This window comes from Plecotus auritus, assembly GCF_963455305.1.
Source record: "Plecotus auritus genome assembly, chromosome: 7".
In the NCBI taxonomy this organism is placed as follows: Eukaryota; Metazoa; Chordata; class Mammalia; order Chiroptera; family Vespertilionidae; genus Plecotus; species Plecotus auritus.
This window is the reverse complement of record NC_137774.1, coordinates 22271980-22294115: the sequence shown is the minus strand read 5'-3', so window position 1 is coordinate 22294115 and position 22136 is coordinate 22271980. Positions and strand designations below refer to the sequence as shown.

The 22136-nt window shown below is 41.1% G+C and overlaps 1 protein-coding gene across 1 annotated transcript in view; it reads right to left on the bottom strand.

Annotated features, from left to right (window-relative positions):
* The window catches only part of VMP1 (vacuole membrane protein 1), a 121854-nt gene that overhangs the window by 88065 nt on the left and 11653 nt on the right, over positions 1–22136 (bottom strand). The window contains exons 3-6 of the mRNA XM_080680911.1: positions 17086–17187; positions 16521–16656; positions 14728–14818; positions 13406–13516 (exon numbers count right to left, since the gene is read on the bottom strand). Of these exons, the coding sequence (XP_080537037.1) occupies positions 13406–13516; positions 14728–14818; positions 16521–16656; positions 17086–17161 (414 nt within the window). The 5' untranslated portion in view covers positions 17162–17187. The remainder of the gene's footprint in view (positions 1–13405; positions 13517–14727; positions 14819–16520; positions 16657–17085; positions 17188–22136) is intronic.

Sequence of the window (22136 nt, the reverse complement as noted above, 5' to 3'; positions counted from 1 at the left end):
GGCACAGCCTCAGGTCCCCTGTCAAGCCCCACTGGCAAGGGGGTGCAGCCTCAGGTCCCTCATCAAGCCCCGCTGGGCAGGGGGTGCGGCCTGAGTTCCCCTGACCCAGCACTGGGGGTGCACCTTGAGGTCCCCTGTCAAGCCCCGCTGGGTGGGGAGCACGGCCTGAGGTCCCCTGTCAAGCCCCGTCAGGCAGAGGGCGCAGCCTCAGGTCCCCTGGCCCGGTGCTGGGGTGGGGGTGTGTGGCCTGAGGTCCCCCGGCCTGGTTCCGGGGTGAGGGGGGCGCGGCCTGAAGTCCCCCAGCCTGTTGCTGGGGCGGGGGAGCAGCCTGAGGTCCCCTAGCCCAGCACCAGGATGGGAAGCGCACCTTGAGGTGCCCCATCAAGCCCCAATGGGCAAGGGGCATGGCCTGAGGTCCCCTGTCAAGCCCTGCCAGGTGGGGGGTGCAGCCTCAGGTCCCCTGGCCCGGTGCTGGGGCGGGGGGCACAGCCTGAGGTTCCCCGTCAAGCCCCGCCGGGTGGGGGGTGCGGTCTGAGGTTCCCCAGCCTGGTGCTGGGGTGAAGGGCTCGGCTTGAGTTCCCCCAACCCAGCACTGGGGGTGCACCTTGAGGTCCTCTGTCAAGCCCCACTGGGTGGGGGTCACGGCCTGAGGTCCCCTGTCAAGCCCAGCCAGGAAGGGGGGTGCAGCCTCAAATCCCCTGGCCTGATGCTGGGGTGGAGGGCGCGGCCTGAGGTCCCCCGTTAAGACCCACTGAGCAGGGGGTGCAGTCTGAGGTCCCCCGGACTGGTGCCAGGGTGGGGGTGTGGCCTGAAGTGCCCTGTCAAGCCCCACCTGGTGGGGGGGGCGCAGCCTGAGGTCCCCCAGCCTGGCGCTGGGGCGGGGGGAGCAGCCTGAGGTCACCTAGCCCAGCACCAGGATGGGAAGCGCACCTTGAGGTCTGCTGTCAAGCCCCGCCAGGCAGGGGGCATGGCCTGAGGTCCCCCAGCCTGACACCAGGGCGGGGTGTGCATCCTGAGGTCCCCTGTCAAGCCCTGCCAGGTGGGGAATGCGGCCTGAGGTCCCCTGTCAAGCCCTATGGGGGCAGGGGAGGGCGTAGCCTCAGGTTCCTGCTGATTGCTCGTTAAGGCTCCTTATGGGAACTTGGCTTTAGCTGTGGGTGCAGCCATCTTTGTGATGGAGTGATGGTCAATTGGCATATTCCCTCTTTATTAGATAGGATGGAAGAAACTTTATAAATCATCAATCACACATAGAGCTTACAAATGGCTCTTTAATTGTCCGCTTGTCTTGTAATTTGATGAATAATATACACGCCTATAGGGAGAATGTCTGAGATACATTTCCCATTATCAAGTACTAAAGTTCCTGTCTTTTTTGTTAACCTGGTTGTTTACAGAATTATGAGTCATGTTTTTCTAGTACTAAAAATAATTCTAAGGTGAATGCTGAAATAATCCCATTACTTCTCCCAACTATTTATAACAATCTAAACTTAATTCATAAATTATTTCTCAAAAGGATTGCAATGTTATAAAAACCAGTATGTAATAAATGCACATAATAATGGTTAAAACACATATCTGGGGGGGGGGGGGTGTCTGAGTAGAGATGGGCAAAATGGGGACAACTGTAAAAGTGTCAACAATAAAAATAAAGAAAAAAACCCCATAAAATTATAACTAAATCTTGCTATCAGGCAGCTCATTTGGAAAAATTCTTCCAATTTACTTTTCATGTAAAGTGTTTCTTTCCCTTGATGGTTTTCTATACCATGCAAGTACCTGCAGTAGTCTTTTCTAAAACTATAGTCTCTTCTAAAACATCATGTTAAGTCTAACATTATTACTCAGAGAAGAGTAATGAGCAGATCTAATGCACGTGCCATGTATACTAGTAAGTCCTCGGAAAGTGGCTAGTTCACTGACTCCCAAGCTCAACATGCTTCTTCTGGTGTACTACTGTGGTCCCACAAAGGAAAGAGGATTCGCAAACTACAGCTTGCAGATCAAGCCCAGTCTGCCTCCGTTTTTGTGACTATAGGTTGACCTGAAAATGGTCACATTCCATTACACACGGTTTTTGGATGCTTTCTCATTACATTGACAGATCTGAGGAGTTGTGAGAGAGACTGCATGGCCTGCAAAGCCTAAGATATTTATTATCTGGTCCTTAACAGAAAATGTGCTGCCCCTGGGCTTTCTAGCTCTGGGTCAGACCATTATTAAGGTGGAAATTTTGACTCATTCAAACAGAGAGATGCATTGAGGAAAACAGTAGCCATTTTCCTTCATTAACTTATTGTTTTTACTCTGAGCATAAGTTCCTCTAGTAAATAAGCATTCCTAGATCACTTGTGTTCTGAATCTTCTGAGAGAAAACCTACTACCATAGTTGCTAAGACTAAAATAAAATTCTTAATAGATTTCTAGAAATTATATCCAAGAAGAGTGCTTAGAAGGTACAATCTTAAAAAATCTGTCAACCACAGAAGCCTTCTTTTGCATCTGATCAACTTATAAAACATATAAGTAAATGAATGAAATCAGTAACTTGGTCTACTGGCTAGATAAGATTTGCTCATGAAATAGACATCAAAGAAACAAAAAGATGACTGCATAAAAAATAAATTCAAAAGATGAAAAGCAGTTTACAAATGCTACTTCATTTCTAATTTGTTATTTAATTTTACATCTCCCCAAACCACCCCCACCCCAGCAGCAAACCCAGTCCCGAAGGATGGAGTCTAGCCCCCGAAGAACCAATCCCAGTCCGAACAGAAGAACCCAGTCCCGGAGGGAGAAGCCTGGCGCAAAGAGCCCAGCCCGGAATGAACAGCCGAACCCAGTCATGAAGCTGGGAGCTTGGCCCTGAAGAGCCTAGCCCAGACCCGAACATCCAAAACCAGTCCGGAAGGGCAGGGCCTCCCTAGCCCCTAAGAGCAGAGCAGAGACCCGAACAGAGCAGAGAACCTCCCTCCTGCACTGCTCCCCCGGCTCCTCCGTCCAGCCTAGCTCCTAAGCAATACCTATTCTTCCAGCAGGCCCAAAGAAGACAGCCTCAGTGTGTCAGTGATTTACACAGGCACCTCTCCCTTGAGAGTCAGCTGCCCTTTCAACCTGTCTCCTATGCCAAGTATTCTAATTTGTTATTTAATAAGGAGTCCTTCCTTATATCAAAATATAACACACTTTACAGATACACTGGAAATCATAAGCATGTTGCTATACATTAAATAAAAAATACAAATCACATTTTAAACCATTCCTTGTACTTGTTTATCCAAATTAACGTAAATTGAAAGCAAAGGGCATATTAAAATACTGTTTATTACACCAGGAGTAGATATAGTTTTATTTGCTGGGAAAATTCAAAAGAGGATGTTAGCCCTCCTGGCTGACTTGATGGTTGAGCACCAACCTATGAACCAGGAAGTCAGGGTCCAACTGCTAGTCAGGACACATGTCTAGGCTGCGGGCTTGATCCCCAGTGAGGGGCATGCAGGAGGCAGTTGATCAATGATTCTCTCTCATCATAGATGTTTCTATGTCTCTCTCTCTTCCTTTCTCTCTGAAATCAATAAAAAAAATACAGATTTTTAAAAGAGGATACTCTATACAATATACAGGGTGGGACAAAGGTAGGATGTTTTTATTTTCCTCCAGATTTAAGACTTAAGCCCCAGCTCCTGTCCTCATAGGACTGATTTATATATAGTGCACCCTTATATTTAATGTGTGGTGCCTTAGGGTTCTCATCCAAAGCCTGCGGGTTTACCAGGATATATCTTTGGCCAGTCTCACTTTTCTGGGTTTTCTCTTTAACAAGATATTAACCTTGTCATTATTTGCTCTTTTCTCATCTCTATAATGTCTTTAAACAGATATTTTTAAATTTTACCAACCTTTTTACGATACTTTCACAAGAGAGTTGATCCAAATTGCCTAGTCTATCATCACTGGAAATGAAAATGATCAGTGATTTTCAACTATGCTATGGCATACTGCTACATTAAAATGAACTGTGGGAAATGTTGCTTATAATTTCTTTATTTTTAAAATGTTTTTATTGATTTTTTTATAGAGGAAGCAAGGAGAGAGTGAAAAATCAATGAGAAAGAGAGAAAAATTGAGAGGCTGCCTCCTGCAGGATCCATACCAGGGATTGAGCCAAAAACCCAGGCATTTGCCTTGATGGGGAATCGCACCAGCGACCTCTTGGTGCACAGGATAACGCTCAACCAGCTGAGCCACACTGGTCAGGGCACTTATAATTTCTTAAGAATAACAGCTAAAGCATGTAAATTAAAAATGGTTGCTTTTTAAAAACAAAATCAGAGTAAAAATAATGATAATATAATAATAGCAACTACAATTTATTGAGTATCTTACATACACTAGCCACTGAGCTGAAAAGTGCATACATCTGTTATTTCATTTAATCCTCAAAACATCTTTTAATAGGTATTATTATTCCATTTAAAATTGAATAAAATGAGGTTTAAAAATTAATAAATTCGCCAAATATCACCATTTATATATATAAATGTCTATGCGACCGTTAGCACTAAACGACTGGAATGACCAGTCGACCAGTCGCTATGACGCACACTGACCACCAGGGGGCAGACACTCAATGCAGGAGCTGCCCCCTGGTGGTCAGTGCGCTTTCACAGCCAACCTCCCATGGCCCCTCCCCCCGGCCAGCTGGCCCCCATCAGCCCTTGCTTCTGGGTTGGGGTTTTGTACATAGTATAGCAGCTCCCTTGCTGCGATCTATTGAAAGTCAGCCCTCAACACAAGGGTTTGTCTTGCTCCCATCTTATCCCTTCCCTGGGGGCCGCCCGCCTGCTGCGGTGGTGGCAAGGGAAGGGGGGGCGGAGGCAGGGAACTACATGGTGGTGGGCCCAGGCTGGGATGGGGAACCGGAGATGAGTGGTGGCGGATGCGGCCCCTTTCCCATGGGGGCCGAGGGCCAGAGCCCTCCTCGGGGCCGGCGGCCAATCTCCCACAGTCCCTTCCCTGGCTCGCCAACTTCCCGTGGTCACCCCCCACCCCGTGCACGAATTTATGCACTGGGCCTCTAGTTAGAAATAATTTGGCTAGGCATTCAAACACAGTTGTTTAACTCTGAATATACCCTATTTACCTCCCATGACAGGAATGAAAGATTTTAGTCCCATAACAAGATCACCTTCAATATCCTGCACATTCTTAAATATTAAAGAAAAAGATGGAATTATGGCATTATATTTGAAACTGGGCATGCCTTGAGAGTATGTCCTACAAGTAAACATGTCAAAATGAAAAGAAAGGCTGACTGCTGTTAAAGTAATTTATGCATATGGAAAACTATTAAGAAAATTACTTTCACTCACATGCATTAACTGGTATTACATAGGCATAAATAGAGATAAATAGAATATCCCTCTAGTATGAGTTTTTGAAGGGTTTCATCTTCATCCAGAATAGAACCTGCAAATATAGTAGTGTGTTGGTTGTATGAGCAATGCCACCTAGTGGTAGCCAAATATAGACAACTTAGAAAAAATGTTCTAAAAGGTTCTTAACCTTTTATGGGTTAGAGAGACTATATGTCCTTTTTGCCAGAAAGATGCATGTTTGCAAAGACACATAGCAGTATTTACAGTATTTTAGGGAGTTAAAAGACCTCCTGAAGTCCATTTGCTGACCATTAAAACTAATTTAAAAGAATATATGCACCCCCATGTTCATTGCAGCTTATTTCCAACTAGTAGCCCTGTGCACAAATCCGTGCACCAGTAGCTCTCTGCAGGGCCTGGCCGCTCCGTGCCTGCTGCCCAGAGGCTCTCCACGGCCCAGAGGCCCATCCATGGCCAGGCGCGGAACGCTTGCCTCGTCGTTGGGGTGACAATGCAAGTGTTCCCCCTACCCCAGCCACTCCATGCCCGCTGCCCAGAGGCCCTCCGCAGCCGGGGTGGAACGCTTGCCTCGTTGCCGCGGCAATGAAGCAAGCATTCCGCCAGGCCGCTCAAGCTGCCCGCTCTCAGCGGCCGCCCCCCCGCTGCCCGGGACTGGGGGACTCCGGCGGGGCTCAGAGGACTGGGTGCCACCATCTTTGTGATGGAGTGATGGTTAATTTGCGTATTACCATTTTATTAGATAGGATAGCCAAAATATGGAAGCAATCCGAGTATCCATCAGCAAACAAATGGGGGAAAAAAGTTGTGGTATATAGTATTTGGCCATAAAAAATAATGAAATCTTACCTATGGTAACAGCATAAAAGGACCTAGAGGGTATTATGCTAAGTGAAGTTAAATCAAACAGAGAAAGACAAATACCATATGATTTCACTTGTATGTGGAATCTAAAGAACAAAATAAAATAGAAATAGACTCATAGATAACAGAGAACAGACTGATGGTTGCCAGAGGAAAGAGTTTGGAGGTCTGGATGAAAAAGGTGAAGGGATAAAGAAGTACAAATTGTAGTTATAGAATAATCAGAGGGATATAAATTACAGCATAGGGAATACAGTCAATATTATCATAACTATGTATGGGGACAGGTGGGTACTTAAAATACTGGGGGTACCACTTTGTAAAGTATATGACTGTCTAACCACTATACTGCACACCTGAAACTAATACAGAATAAATAAAATTGTTTATTGATAAACTTAAAAATCAAGACAAACTTCCCATTTGAAAGGCAGATATATAGGTATCTAATATTTTAGGAAATAAAGTAACACTTTCAGATCAGCATTTAGTTGTATTCTCCTAACATGGTCACTTTTTTTTTTTTTAATATATTTTATTGATTTTTTTTTACAGAGAGGAAGGGAGAGGAATAGAGAGTTAGAAACATCGATGAGAGAGAAACATCGATCAGCTGCCTCTTGCACACCCCCTACTGGGGACGTGCCCGCAACCAAGGTACATGCCCTTGACCGGAATTGAACCTGGGACCTTTCAGTCCGCAGGCCGACGCTCTATCCACTGAGCCAAACCGGTTTCGGCATGGTCACTTGTTTTTTTTTGACTGGAACTTAAACTCAAAAATGTATAACATGAGAATGTTAACATCACATCTCCCTAAGTGAGGATTATGTAATGCCTCATAAATGAAAGAAGGTACACAGTAGGTCATCAGGTTACAATGGAGATTCATTCCTACGGCACGTGACGTAATGCGATTTTCACTGTAAGTCGGAACCCACCTACATAAGCACCTACGTCACGCACATGGAGCACATACACAGCAGTAATGAAGTGAAACAGTAAAAAAATTTAAAAGATAACAATTCCTGACCTTTACTTGTGGTAAATAAATAATAAAAAACATAAAGCACATAGGTACATATGTTGAAATGACGGAACTTTTTTTTTTATAAATAAATGGGAGATGGTGACGCAACCATGAAACTACTATGTCGAGTCCGATGTAACCCGAGGACTGTCTGTAATTAGAACTTTCCAAACACAATCACATTTCACAAATATAAAACAAAAGGAGTGGTTGCCCAGCTGGTGCGGCTCAGTGGTTGAGTGTTGACCTATGAACCTGGAGGTCACAGTTTGATTCCCGGTCAGGGCATAGGCCTGGGTTGCGGGCTCAGATCCCAGTGGGGGACGTGCAGGAGGCAGCTAATCAATGGTTCTCTCTCATTATTGATGTTTCTCTCTCCCTCTCTCTTTCCCCTTTCCTCTCTGAAATCAATAAATATACACTGAGTGGCCATATTATTATGACCACCTGACGTTTGTAGGTACATTAGCAGTATACTGCATCGTATGGGATAAGGAAGCCGAAGGCCTATTCGAACACCTTTGCTGTCTGCAGTTACCAAGATAAAACATCTCCAATTCGCACAGGAACACGAGGATTGGACAGTCGAGCATTGGAAAAAAGTCATGTGGTCCGATGAATCACGTTTCCAGTTGCATCATGCAGGTGGCAGAGTGAGAATTTCACGGAAACAGCATGAAAGCATGCACCCCACATGCATGAGTACAACCCTTCAAGCTGGTGGGGGCAGTGTTATGGTTTAGGGCATGTTTTCCTGGCAAGATTTGGGCCCTTCAATTCGTGTGGAACAACGTCTGAATAGCACAACATACCTAAGAATCATTGCTGATCAAGTTCATCCTATCATGTTGATGGTGTATCCCAGTGGCTGGCAAACTGCGGCTCATGGGCCGCGGTTTGCCGCTCTGTTGACTAATGAGTTTGCTGACCATGGTGTATCCCAATGGAGATGGCTTCTTCCAACAAGACAATGAGCCATGCCACGGTGCTCGTAATGTGCAGGAGTGGTTTCAAGAACATGAGGGAGACTTTACCTTGCTTAGGTGGCCCCCACAATCACCAGATCTCAATCCAATTGAGCATTTGTGGGACAAAGTTAAAAGAGCCATCAGGCAGCTGGTTCCACAACCATCAAATCTCAAAGAACTGGACAGTGCATGGTATCATCAGGCATGGTGTCAGATTCCTCGCATCACCTTTCAACATCTCGTGGAGTCAATGCCAAGAAAGATCACCGCAGTATTGAAGGCAAAAGGTGGCCCAATGAAGTACTGATGGGGTGGTCATAATAATCTGGCCACTCAGTGTATATTTGACAAAATGTTGACCTTCTATCATCAAGAAAGTGTTTTTTTATTATTATTATTATCCTATCTAATAAAAGAGTAATATGCAAATTAACCATCACTCTGCTACACCATCAAGCCACACCCACCAGCCAATCAGGAGCGAATATGCAAATAAACCCAACCAAGATGGCTACCGCCACAGAGAGCAGGAGGGAGGCATGGGTTTCCCCGGCAATGGAGGAAGCCAAGCTTTCTGCCTGCCCTTGCCGGCCTAGGCCTCCACTCAAGGCTACGAAGTTTCAATGATAGAAGATACATAAAACCGAACAGAAATGGCGGCAGCCACAGAGCTGGAAAGAGCAGGTGGCTAGGGTTGCCCGCGGCGATGGAGGAAGCCAAGCTTCTGCAGCTCTGGCTGGCCAAGGCCTCCGCTTAAGGCTACAAAGTTTCAATTATAGAAGATACATAAACCCCAATAGAAATGGCTGCCGCCACGGAGCAAGCAGAAGGCTTGGCTCCGCTCCAGGCTACAAAGTTTCAATTGTAGAAGATAAATAAACCCCAGATCCCAGGGCCTCCACTTGGGTCGCCAGGGGGCGTGGCCAGCCTGCAAACCACCACAGGCCCCTGGCCCAGGCTGCCCCACGCCCCAAGGGAACCCCCACCCTGATCCGGGACACCCTTCAGGGCAAACCAGCTGGCCCCCACCCGTGCACCAGGCCTCTATCCTATATAATAAAAGAGTAATATGCAGATTGACCATCACTCCAACACACAAGATGGCTGCCCCCATGTGGTCAAAGATCCTGCCCCCAGGTGGACACAAGATGGCCACCACAAGATGGCCAGCAGGGGAGGGTAGTTGGGAGGGACCAGGTCTCCAAGAGAGGACAGTTAGGGGTGACCAAGCCGGCAGAGGAGGGAAGTTGGGGCGACCAGGCATGCAGGGAAGGGCAGTTAGGGGTGACCCGGCTGGCAGAGGAGGGAAGTTGGGGGCAACCAGGCCTGCAGGGAAAGGCAGTTGGGAGGGACCCAGGCCTTCAGGGGAGAGCAGTTGGGGGGGACCAGGGCTGCAGGGGAGGGCAGTTAGGGGTGACCAGGCCTGCAGGGGAGGGCAGTTAGGGGCAAACAGGCTGGCAGGGGAGCAGTTAGGGATCAATCAGGCTGGCAGGGGAGTGGTTAGGGGGTGATCAGGCTGGCAGGCAGAAGCGGTTAGGGGCAATCAGGAAGGCAGGCAGGCGAGCAGTTGGGAGCCAGCAGTCCTGGATTGTGAGAGGGATGTCCGACTGCCCGTTTAGGCCCGATCCCACCGGGGTCCCAGATTGGAGAGGGTGCAGGCTGGGCTGAGGGACACCACCCCCCCCACCGCGTGCACGAATTTCGTGCACCGGGCCTCTAGTGGATAAATAAACGGTGGTGGCAAACCCAGAAAATGGAATATTATTCAGCGATTAAAAAATAAATAAATCAGGGCCCAGCCGGTGTGACTCAGTGGTTGGGCATCGACCTATGAACCAGGAGGTCACAGTTCAATTCTTCGTCAGGGCACATGCTTGGGTTGTGGGCTCGATCCCCAGTGGGGGGCATGCAGGAGGCAGCCAATCAATGATTCTCTCTCATCAGCGATGTTTCTATCTCTCTCCCTCTTCCTTCTTCTCTGAAATCAATAAAAACATTAAAAAAAGGTCAGGTATCAAGCCATGAAAAGAAATAGTGGAGCTTTAAATGTAAATTGTTAAGTGAGAGAAATAAGGCAGAAAAAGATACATACTGAATAATTCCAACTATGACATTCTGGAAAAGCCAAAATTTACCAGTAAAAGGAAGAATAGTTGCTAAGGGTTCATGGGTGAGGGGGCAGGAATAGAGTAGGAATAAATATGTGGAGCACAGGGTATTTTTAGGGCAGTGAAACTATTCTGTATGGTACTGAAATGGCTGTTATACATGTAACATTATGCATTTGTCAAAACCCATAGAACTTTAAAATACAGAGTGAATGCTAATGTAAACAATGGGCTTTAGTTAATAATGTGTCAATATTCATTCCTCAATTGTAATAAAGGTACCACACTAAAGCAAGATGTGAATAACAGGGGAAACTACCATTAGGTTGTACACCTGAAACTAATATTATGTTAATTGTACTGCAATTTTTTAAAAAGAAATTTGGGCCAAGCTGGTGTGGCTCAGTGACTTGAACCTCGACCTATGAATCAGGAGGTCATGGTTCAATTCCTGGTCAGGGCACATGCCCAGGTTGTGGGCTTGATCCCCAGTGGGGGCCATGCAGGAGGCAGCCAATCAGGGACTCACTCTCATCATTAATGTTTCTATCTCTCACTCTTCCTTTCCTCTCTGAAATCAATTAAAATATTAAAAAAAAATAGAAATTTGAAAAATAGGGAAAACTTTGTGTGTGTGTGTGTGTGTGTGTGTGTGTGTATGTGTGTGTGTATAAAAGTATATGGGAACTCTCTGTCCTTTCTGCTCAATTTTTCTCTAAACCTAAAACTGCTCCAATAGAATAAAGTCTATTCATTAAAAAAAAAAAAAAAAAAGTGTTCTTAGTCCTTTACAAACTTTCCTTTTTGCTCTATCCAACCACTGGCACCAGCAACCCACCTGGATCAGGTGAAGATTTAATTTACCTCGAAATATAATTACAATATCCCTTTAAATTTCACTTTTCAGATACTTATAATAGGCACTTAATAAACAACTGAACACATAACTCTTTCTACTTAATTAATAATAACAATATCTACTTAGTTAGGTAAAAAAACAACAACTTATCTTTGACTCCTTCTTCCCCCATACTAAAGCATGACATCTCTATACCAATAAAATTTCTCTAAGATTTGACCTATTTCATTACAATGCCACTGTCATTCCAACTACTCTTGAAACAGTAAAAGTTTTATGCCCTCTTTTATTTTCATTCAGCTTGAGTTCTCTCTGAAAATTCTTTTTTGGAAATACCCCTTCCTCGCCATACTTTTTGCCACATCCATGGAAGCCTGTGTCTCTCAGAAGGATTACTGTAACTATTCATCTTCTCTCCTACCAATATAATGCCAGAATTATATATTCATAAAATGCAGGTCTGGTTATTTTACTTATATTTAATTTTAGGACATTTAAAGTAATTCTAAATAACTCTATTTACTCAAAACAAAAATCAAATTTACCTAAAGTGAAAAAAGTGGACTGATCGACCCTGGACCCCAGTTAATTATCAGCAGAGATAATGTACAAAGCTTTTATATAGCTTTATTAGAATACAACACAGTTTCAGGTGTTCCTTGACTGTATCTTCATACTTACTGAACAAGAATATGTTATTTTATAAAGGTTTTGTTTCTCATGGATATTTATTCCAACTTATTGTACACTTTATAAGCTTCATTAAAATCCTTTAAGGTATAGCAGAATCTGCTATCTGGGTTACTTTTTAGATACTTTCAAATTACCAAATGCTATAAATGAGTTCCTTAATCTGGGTTACCCCAGGAAACTCAGAGGGCAGGTCTAGAAAAGAATAGAAAGGTAACTTGTATCCTGTAATTCCTTCCTTTTTTTCCTCTGTCTTGACCTCTAGAGTAGCATTATACTTCTAAAAATGTAGTATTAATGAAACACTCATATGGGTTACTTCCCTAGGATTTATAGCTCTATTTGGAATAAAATCAGCAAGCAATCATGAACAGAAATCTAAAATTCCAGGTTTTAAACTCCCATAACTTGAAGAAGTTATGAATTACAGATTAATTCTCAAATAATTCTTCAGACCATTAACTCAGCAGCCTTCAGAACAATAATCCCTTAATACTTTTCATGCCTGCTTCAGAAATGAATCCATGAAGCATAGAGACTGGAAGCGTTTGAGCATTTAACACTTTTCAGCAGTCAGTACCGCTGTGACAACTTCCACCTGTTTCCCCCCAATCAAGATCAAGCTGTTTTCAAATGTGGAATTGCTGTGAATGTATCCAAGGCCAAGAATAGAGTGAAACAAGAGAGGCATCCAGGGCACAAAATTTAATGAGGCACTCACTCATCAACCCACACTTAGACATGCCCGGAAAGTGCCTATTAAATTCTGCGCCCTAGATGTCTTGCTCGTCACCCTCTGGTCCTGGCTCTGCTATTATTCCAGTTTATCTGTCAATGTTCAAAGAAAAACCCATTTTTTATCTCTCTAATTTCAACTAAGTAAAAAAAAATATTTTTTAGGAGGGGCTCATTTTATACTCAGGTTTAAAAGGATTTAAGAAAGCATTTAGTAATACATATGTAATGCTTCATCAACTACATTCAATAAGAATGTCAAAATATCGATTCAGGTGTATACATAGTGTTTGAGGGTGTGAGAGAAGACACTGTTTCTCACTGGCTGATTAACAGAGAAAGTAAACTGTGCAAATTAATCCTAAGCCTTACATGGAATTTTGTGGATTTAAATAACTTCAATTCTTAAAACGATAATTGCATAACTAAAAGAACCATTATTCCAAAATCTGGAAAGCAAAAAACATTTCCTGGCTAAATAAATTTAAGGAAACAGTAGCATTTGCATAAGAACACCAAAGAGAGGTTTCCCCCCTTCTCTTTTTTATTCCCCCTTCTATTTTTAAACCCTCAACCCAAAAGGAAATACAAAACAGAATTCTAAATAAAACTCAAAGCCCTGATTTGAGGATTAGAATATTTATAAGACACAAAGATAATTAAGTTAAAATCTTGGAATTTTAATGTCTGAAGTAAAAATACCAATAAAAATATAATCTCTTCTAATCTTGCTTATTAAAAGTTATTCTTACCAGATAAAGCAGAAAGGTATGCAGTCCTGTTCCAAGCCCAACAGAAGACAAAATTCCTAAGCCTATCCAGTAGGCATACAAAAGAAACTGCTTCTCTATACGCTGCACATACTGAAAAACAAAAGGGTCAAGGTGAAAAACCAAAACCAGAATTTGTGAACAGAAATGTGGTATTTATTAACTACAATCAAAATAAGATAAACCAACTAAATAGGTTTCCAACTGAAAGAAACTATTAATATTAAAAAAACCCTTTGAAGGGAACTAATTCCTTTAATATATGATAGCAGAGATGACAAAAAAAATCCATCTTATTGGAATAAAACTCGTTTCTAGACCCTTCAAATCCTACTATTGCAGTAATATAGGAAAAATGCTAGTTATGAATAAGATAACTATAAGAATAAAAATTTTCAAGATATTTAGAAGTTACAAAAACTTTAAGAAAGCATGATAATATACAGTGGTAAGAGAGGGGCAGTTATTTACATAATATTAATGAATAGAATACTATATTCTTATTTACCCAAGTAAAAAAATGAGAATAAAATATATTTTGTATATTTAAGATCAAGATGCTTTTCAAACAGGAGCAAAATGAAGTCCCCTGGGATATGGATGGATTTGTTGGAAGAATGCCAAAATATAGTCTAGATTCTCACACTGGCAAATAAATTCATCAAGCTAGTTCCCTGCAAATTCTAATAGCACACAGATTTCTGTAAAATATTTTTTAATGTATTTAAAATTATAAAAACTTTTCTGAGATTAAAGGTAAACTGCTTTAAAATATGAAATATCATTTTAGAACCATATCCTATTCCAATACATTAATGTTTTGCTTTTTAACAAAAGTTATTAACAAAATGTCCTACTTTTTCTTCAGTCATTATTGTACTTTACTACAGGCAAATGAACTTCCATATATATATATATATATATCTCCCCTAAACCTCAACCTAGGATGAATATATCTGTTTGGGTGGATCACAGGAATGTGTTAAAGAAAATATAAGACTTTGATAGTGAGTAAAGGATTCATGCTGCTTTGAATAAATACCGTCAGGAAAATTACTTTTAAAACCTTGAAGCTAAAAAGAGATGATATATGCCAAATGTAAATGCTGAGCGGCCATGAACTGCCACAAGAGTATTTTAAATATGTGGTCTTAAAAGTATATTAAGAAACCAATTATGAGATAAAAACAAACAAATCTAATGTTAAGGGTAGAAATTCTATGAAATCCACAACAATCCCACTCTGAAACTGTTTGGGATTAGCAAAGGTTCAAGAAGAGAAGCAGAGTTGCTGAATCTCTTACCTGTTGATGTGCTCCTTCCACATAATACGTAGCTATAAGCACAGCAAGCAGCAGTAAACAAGACACCACAATGTTTTGACGATGCCATAATCTTAAAAACATATTTAAAAAAATAAAATATCTCAGTTTCATTTTCAAGTTTCAGCATTCTCAAGATAATTTCTTGTTGAAGCACTCAGGTTATTTAGCTCACCTACAGAATCAATTCTTTCTGTGATAAGCTCTTTTGTTAAACACTATGGTCTCTTGGGGTACAGAAGGAGGTCAAGGGAAGATTCATGGATACAGAACTCAATTTCTTTCCTTTATCCAAATACTGATCTTGTTTACAGAAGCCTTCTAATTGGGAGAAGCATCCTCTATAATAAAAGGCTAACATGCAAATAGACCGAAAGGCAGAACAACCAAACAACTGGTCCCTATGACGTGCGCTGACCACCAGGGGCGCATGCGGAACATGGTGGACGTTGGCAGTAGTCTTTAGAGCACGGAACATGGTGGGCGTCGGCCACAGCAGGATGGTGGAGCAGGTAAGCGAGGGTGCCAGACCAAGGCAGGGCGTCAGTCGCTGTCATTGGGGCGAGCCTCTGGTGGTTACTGAAAATTCTTTGTTCCCATGTGCCATGGTCCTGCCCGGCGCTTACACCCGCTGCCAGCACTAGAGCCACAGCTCGAACCCGCTGCTGGTGCCCAGCACCGGCCCCAATCGCTCGGCAACATCAGCGGGTGTGAGCGGCGGCTGCCAGCCATGATCGCCTCTCAGGGCTTCTCCACCTCCCCCTGCTCCGCTCGCACCTGCTTACAGTGCAGAGTGATTGGGGCCAGTGCCAGCAGCAGGTGCGAGCAGGGCTGGTGTTGTCAGCGTGTGGGAGCGGCGGTGGTGGGAGCAGGTCTGCCGGCAGACCGGGGACTGGGGCCCTTGGCAGGAGGGGCCGGGCGGGGGTGTGGAGGATGGGCCGAGACCTGCCCCTGTGCCCACCACAACCTTGTGGCCCACAGTTCCTTTCAAGGTGCACAAATTTGTGTACTGGGCCCCTAGTTATAATATAATGGGAAGAGTATTGGCCTTCAAGTCAGAAGACTTGGATCAGAGTCTCAATTCCCTTAAATATTGCACTTTGAGTAAGACACTTAACCAATCTAATTCTGTTTCTCATTTTAAAAATAATAATAATCATATACTTGTTTTACCTTCTTTATGGAGTTGCTTTAAGGTTCAAATGAACTAAAAAATGTTATAAAATGTTTTATAAACTCTAAGTACAATAAAAATGTAGGATAATATTACAGATAATAACTTGAAAAGGCAAGCCAAAAAGTGATAAGGCATGTAAAAGTTCAACTTGCTCTTTATGATATCTGAAATAGGGCTTAGACGCACTAAATTTATAGATAGAATACATTTCCTTTCTCATTGGCTCAAACTATCAGTAACAGTGCCACGTATCCTGAACCTTGTCCTACTACAGAGTAAGTGTATCCAATGTACATAGGCCTTTCTTCTGAAGGTAAAGCCAGAAGAAGAAAAAAAATCTCCTTTTCAGGATTCTGCTTTGCATAAAAGATTCAACATGAGACAGTGGTTAACTGTAAATAATCCAGTGAGCAAATAGCAGTATGTTCTCTTAACCTATTTTTCTTCAAACTATAGAAAGGAAAATAAACACGTTCCCATAACATTCTAAATTTAATTAATTCCCTTGTTACAGCAGGTGGCAAGGAGTAGGAGATTGCTGAAGATTTCTAAAATTACTAAGTAAGGTTTATGTAAAAGGTAATGGAAGACTCTTTACTTTGAGGTCCAGTCCTTCAAGATTACTAGGATTTCCAGAGAAAAATACTGCAAGGTAATGAGTGGCTGTCTCCACAGGACAATATTCTGCCTTTCTTCCCGCTCCCTCTTCTTCTTTTCATTCACTGAGGAGGGGTCTGAAAAACATGAGTGCAGAAATTAAACAAAATGCTTGCTTTTTCCAATCACTTTCAAAATTCATCCCACATTTGAAGGACTGCATATAAACCTAAAAAAACCAATGTGGTTCACACTGTGACAATGGGCTAGGTGTTTCTGCTCTATGCAATTATTATCAGGATACAAGTTTCTCTTTTGTACTGGAATACGAAATTATCCCACTTCTATGAAGGGCAATTTAGCATCACTTCATAGGCCTTGACCCATAATTACTATGAAGAGTAAAAAACATATAATTAATCTTATATAAGGTATATAAGAACCTTGCATTATTATATAGAATATAATTTTATTAACAAGGTAATAGATTTATTTCTATTTTATTCTAATGAAAAGAATATTACTTAAACCTGTAGATCATCTTCCTCCAAACCACCATACTTTACCTGTGAAGTTTCCATTATATTGTTCCTTGTTCATTGCTACACGTCTCTGGTCACAATTTTTTCCATTCTCTGCCATTTCATAGATCAATAACTCTTGAGGAGCTAATAAAGCAAAATAAAATCCAGTGATACATGACATAATTCTGCTTTGCTCCTATGACTAAATAAAACTGAATACAGAAACATGGGAGTAACACCACACATGCTATCTGAACGTGCTTACTGGCTTTGTACTTGGGGTAAAGTTAAATGAGATCACACGGTTGGGGCCCTAATCAAATAGTACTGGTTAATTTATAAGAGCATCATCCTGATACACCAAGGTTGTGGGTTCCATCCCCACTCAGAGCACATACAGGAATCGATCAATGAATGCATAAATAAGTAGAACACAGATCAATATTTCTCTCTCTCAAAAAAAAATCAATCAATAAATATAAAGAGGTGAAAAGACACCAGATACCTCTCTGCATGCACACAGAGGAAAGGCCATGTGAGTACACAGAAAACAGCTGTCTACAAGCCAGAAAGAAAGGCCTCATCAGAAACCAACCCTGTCAGTACCTCAATTTTGGACCTCCAGACTTCAGAACTCTGGGAAAATAAATTTCTGTTGTTTAATTCAACTAGTCGATGGTATTCTCTAATGATAGCCCTAGCAGATTAATACAATGCTGATTAGTACAAACAAGGGGAACCAGATCACAGGAGAGTAATATTTTTCTTGGTAATATTAATAAATTGGTATTCTGGTTTGTGAATTTGGTTAGAATAATTCCATCCTCTGGAATCCACTGAGATATATGCTTATTGCTTCATATTTATAAGCTAAAAAGCTGAGAATCAGACACTGAAATGTGGGATCTATACCCAGATCTGCTGGACTACACTTGACTGTGTAAGCCAGACTATCTTTTATCCAGGAAACACCCTAAAGTACTTTACTACATGTGTCTTCAAACGGCAACAGTGACTACAGGTTATGTTCATCTTACCCATTATCATTTTCATCATCATAAAAGGACCAATTTTATAGGCCAGTGGTTGGCAAACCACGGCTCGCGAGCCACATGCGGCTCTTTGGCCCCTTGAGTGTGGCTCTTCCACAAAATACCACGGCCTGGGCGAGTCTATTTTGAAGTGGCGTTAGAAGAAGTTTAAGTTTAAAAAATTTGGCTCTCAAAAGAAATTTCAATCGTTGTACTGTTGATATTTGGCTTTGTTGACTAATGAATTTGCCGACCACTGTTATAGGGAAACAGAAAAACTTGGTTCCACAAAGCTGCAAATATGTCTTGGTTGATTTGAGGCCATAGCAGGGCAAGCAATCTTTGGACTAGGTACTTCATCTGTATTCCACATACTAGGACCGAATGCCTTCTACCCTATTCTAATTCCGTTCTCCTTCTCAACTGAAAGTAGTTTTATTTCTTGGAGCTAAAAAGAATCCTATCACCATCATGTACATACTACCTGCATGACTTGGGGAAGTAGTTTAAGCCTTTGCATTTGACTTCATTTGTAAAATGTTCATGTCATTCTTAAATGGTGTGTGTGTGTGTGTGTGTGTGTGTGTGTGTGTGTGTGTGTGTTTTGATTTGGAGGACTCTCAGTAATTTAGTTATCTACTTCTAGAGAAATTATATATAATTGTCCTGCACAGTGAATGGCACATAACAGGCACTTAATGTGAGTTTATCCACGTTCTTTTAATGAATGTCACAATTTTCCATATTTCCACACAGTACATGAGCCACATAACTGGTTTCCACAGAATCAGAAAAACCTTAGTTTGTTATGTTAGATAACAAAAATGAATTATTTAGCATCAATCCAAACATTTTGAAAAGTACTAAAAGGACAATTTGTTAAAAAATTATTATGGGGTAAAAGGGCTCTAGCCTATCTATGTAGCTAGGGTAAGATGAAGCATCATTTTCAAGGAGAGCCACTTTTCCCAGCTGAATGCAGTAGCATCCATTTTGGAAATCTGAAAAAAAACAATTATCAGTCAGACTCCTGTATGTGGGAATAAATCCAAAGTATTCCTAGCCTGTTTAAAGGAATGAAATATCTTCAAACAGGAATCTAGCATATCTTCCTGATATCAGTGGAGTTTACTTTGCACTGACAGTGTTATAATATTAATTTTAATGGCATGTACTGAGATTAAGTTGTTGAAATAAACTCTATAGGTCTGTAGATGGGATCAGAAGACAGAAATAGGAAAGAAGCATAACTCAAACATTAAATATCATTTTCATTGTGAAGATATATCTAGATAAAAGAAATGCTTTAAAAGGCTGTAACTTGCAGATTTTAAACACAGCTGAAGCATTCAAAAGAAAAGGTTGATATTAAAATATGCATGGGGGGTTGTTTGTTTCTGGAAGAAATCCTTAGAAAATAGTGCTAAAATCAGCTAACAAAGGTTCTTTGTAGGCTGTATGTCCAGTGCTAAGACTATAATACTCCATTCATTTTAAACATTAGCTACATTTGTAATGCAAAAACAATGTGAAACTAAATTACTGAGTTCCGCAAAGCAACACAAAAACTATTTAAAAGTAAAATGAAAACAGCAATTCCCCCAGTAATATAAGAATTACTGGAGAATTTAATAAGACGAAAAGGAAAAGCAAGTAAGATGAGTGAAACTCCAGATTCTAATTTTCTTCGCCAGTGTTCTAAAATAAAATGAACATACTTCCTCTTAAGAAAATAATCTATCCAAATGACTCTATTTTCTCACAAGCATATTAAGGTAGCTTTCTCAATAAAAAACACTGTTTTTCATAAAAGGCAGCCAACTTGAATATTATACCTCTCTTGCTTTCGGAAGTGTGTATCCTTAACTGGCTTACTTAGTACATTCAGTCACAGACAACTCCAAAATAAGCTGTAGATTTCCTAAAACTATTAAGATTAAGAAATTTCAATTTATTCTTGGAAACTTAACAAATAATGTAGGTGAAGAGTAATAAATCTTGACTAGTGAGGCTTTGATAGAGCATGCCACCTGTGCAGGGATATAAAGCCAAAGATAATTCAATCACCCTGCACAACATCAGAGTGATTATCAGATCATCTGACTCTGAGAGCCAGATAGATCTAGCACATGGTTGTTACAGTTTTAAGAATGTGTTCTTGGGAAAATTCATTATTTGAAGGAGAATATATGAAAAAATTCTTTGAATCTTTTTGAACTTTCAAAGTCTTGGGGAATTCGACAAATTAAAACTCCAAGTTAGGATATAATTTAAAAGCATTCAAAGTCTAAGTAAATCTCCTAATAATGGCTTAGCAGCTTATAATGGTATACATTTCTGGCCTAGACTGTTCCTCAACTTAATTGTGAAGTGTAAAGTACATTAAACTCATCACAGTCTTCTACTCGTTGAAAATGGCCACTGCTCCAGATCTAATTTTTAACTAGGTAACATTTTAAGTAAACACCCAAATTTTTAAAAGATACAACCTGGAAGACATTTTAGAGACTCCATTTTTGAGAGTCTGATAGATTTAGGGGAAGGTTTCTTCATCTCTCACCTTCAATATGTAAAATATCATTTTGTGTTCCTTTGTGTAAAAATATATTTTGTTTTCATGGGGGAAAAGAATAACTTGTAAAAGTACCGCTTGAAAAATTCCACTTCTCATTTTCTCTCAGTATACTTCTAAATGTTCATTCAGTTATTCATAACCAATGCAAGCTAAGCAAAAACACTGTCACTAAAGAAATGGGGGAGGAGTAAGAGTAAGGTCAAGAATTAGAATTTGAGATAAATAGCCAATTTACCAGGTGTACTGGTTAATAATGAGGATTTTTTCAATAGATGGAGTTACACATTTGTTGATATATATGCGATTTGATACGTATGGTATTTTGTTGTATTGACAGCAAGCTTCAAAACTTCATATGTCAAATTTTCTGAAGGTGTTAACATCACAGATATTTTTATGCTTAAAAATGTCGAATTTCGTGCCAAAAAAAGAGCATTTGCGGGAAGTTTTAATTCATTACTTTACTTTGAAGAAAAGTGCTGCTGAAAGTTACTGTATACTTTGTGAAGCTTATAGTGAACATGCTCTATCTCAAGATACTTGTGAACGCTGGTTTAAATGCTTTAAAAGTGATGATTTCGATATGAAAGACAAAGAACGTCTATGTCAACCGAAAAAGTTTGAAGACCAACAATTACAAGCATTATTGGATGAAGATGCATGTCAAACTCAAAAACAACATGCAGGAAGATTAAATGTTGCTCAGCAAACAATTTCTGATCGTTTACAAGCAATGGGAAAGATTTTAAAGGCAGAAAATGGGTGCCACATCAACTGAACGAAAGACAAATGGAAAACCGAAAAGTCATCAGTAAAATGTTGCTTCAACGGCACGAAAGAAAGTCTTTTTTGCATCGAATTGTGACTGGCGATGAAAAGTGGATTTGTTTTGAGAATCCCAAACGCACAAAATCATGGGTTGATCCAGGTCAAACTGCTTCGGAAAGAAGACAATGCTCTTCGTTTGGTGGGATCAGGAAGGTGTGGTGTATTATGAACTTCTAAAACCAGGTGAGCCCGGATAGCATGGCTCAGTGGTTGGGCATCGACCTATGGGCCAAGAGGTCATGGTTTGGTTCCCAGTCAGGGCACATGCCTTGGTTGCAGGCTCTATTCCCAGCGGGGGGCATGCAGGAGGCAGCCAATCGGTGATTCTCTCTCATCATTGATGTTTCTATCTCTCTCTCCCTCTCCCTTCCTCTCTGAAATCAATACATATATTTAAAAATAAATAAATAAATAAACAAATAAATAAATAAAACCAGGTGAAACCGTTAATACTGATCACTACTGACAACAAATAATCAATTTGAACCACGCTTTGATCGTAAAACAACCAGAATGGGCCAGAAGACACGGCAAAGTAATTTTGCTTCATGATAATGCACCATCACACACTTCAAAACCAGTTAAAGACACATTAAAAGATCTTGCCTGGGAAGTATTAACCCATCCACTGTATTCAGCAGACCTTGCTCCTTCAGATT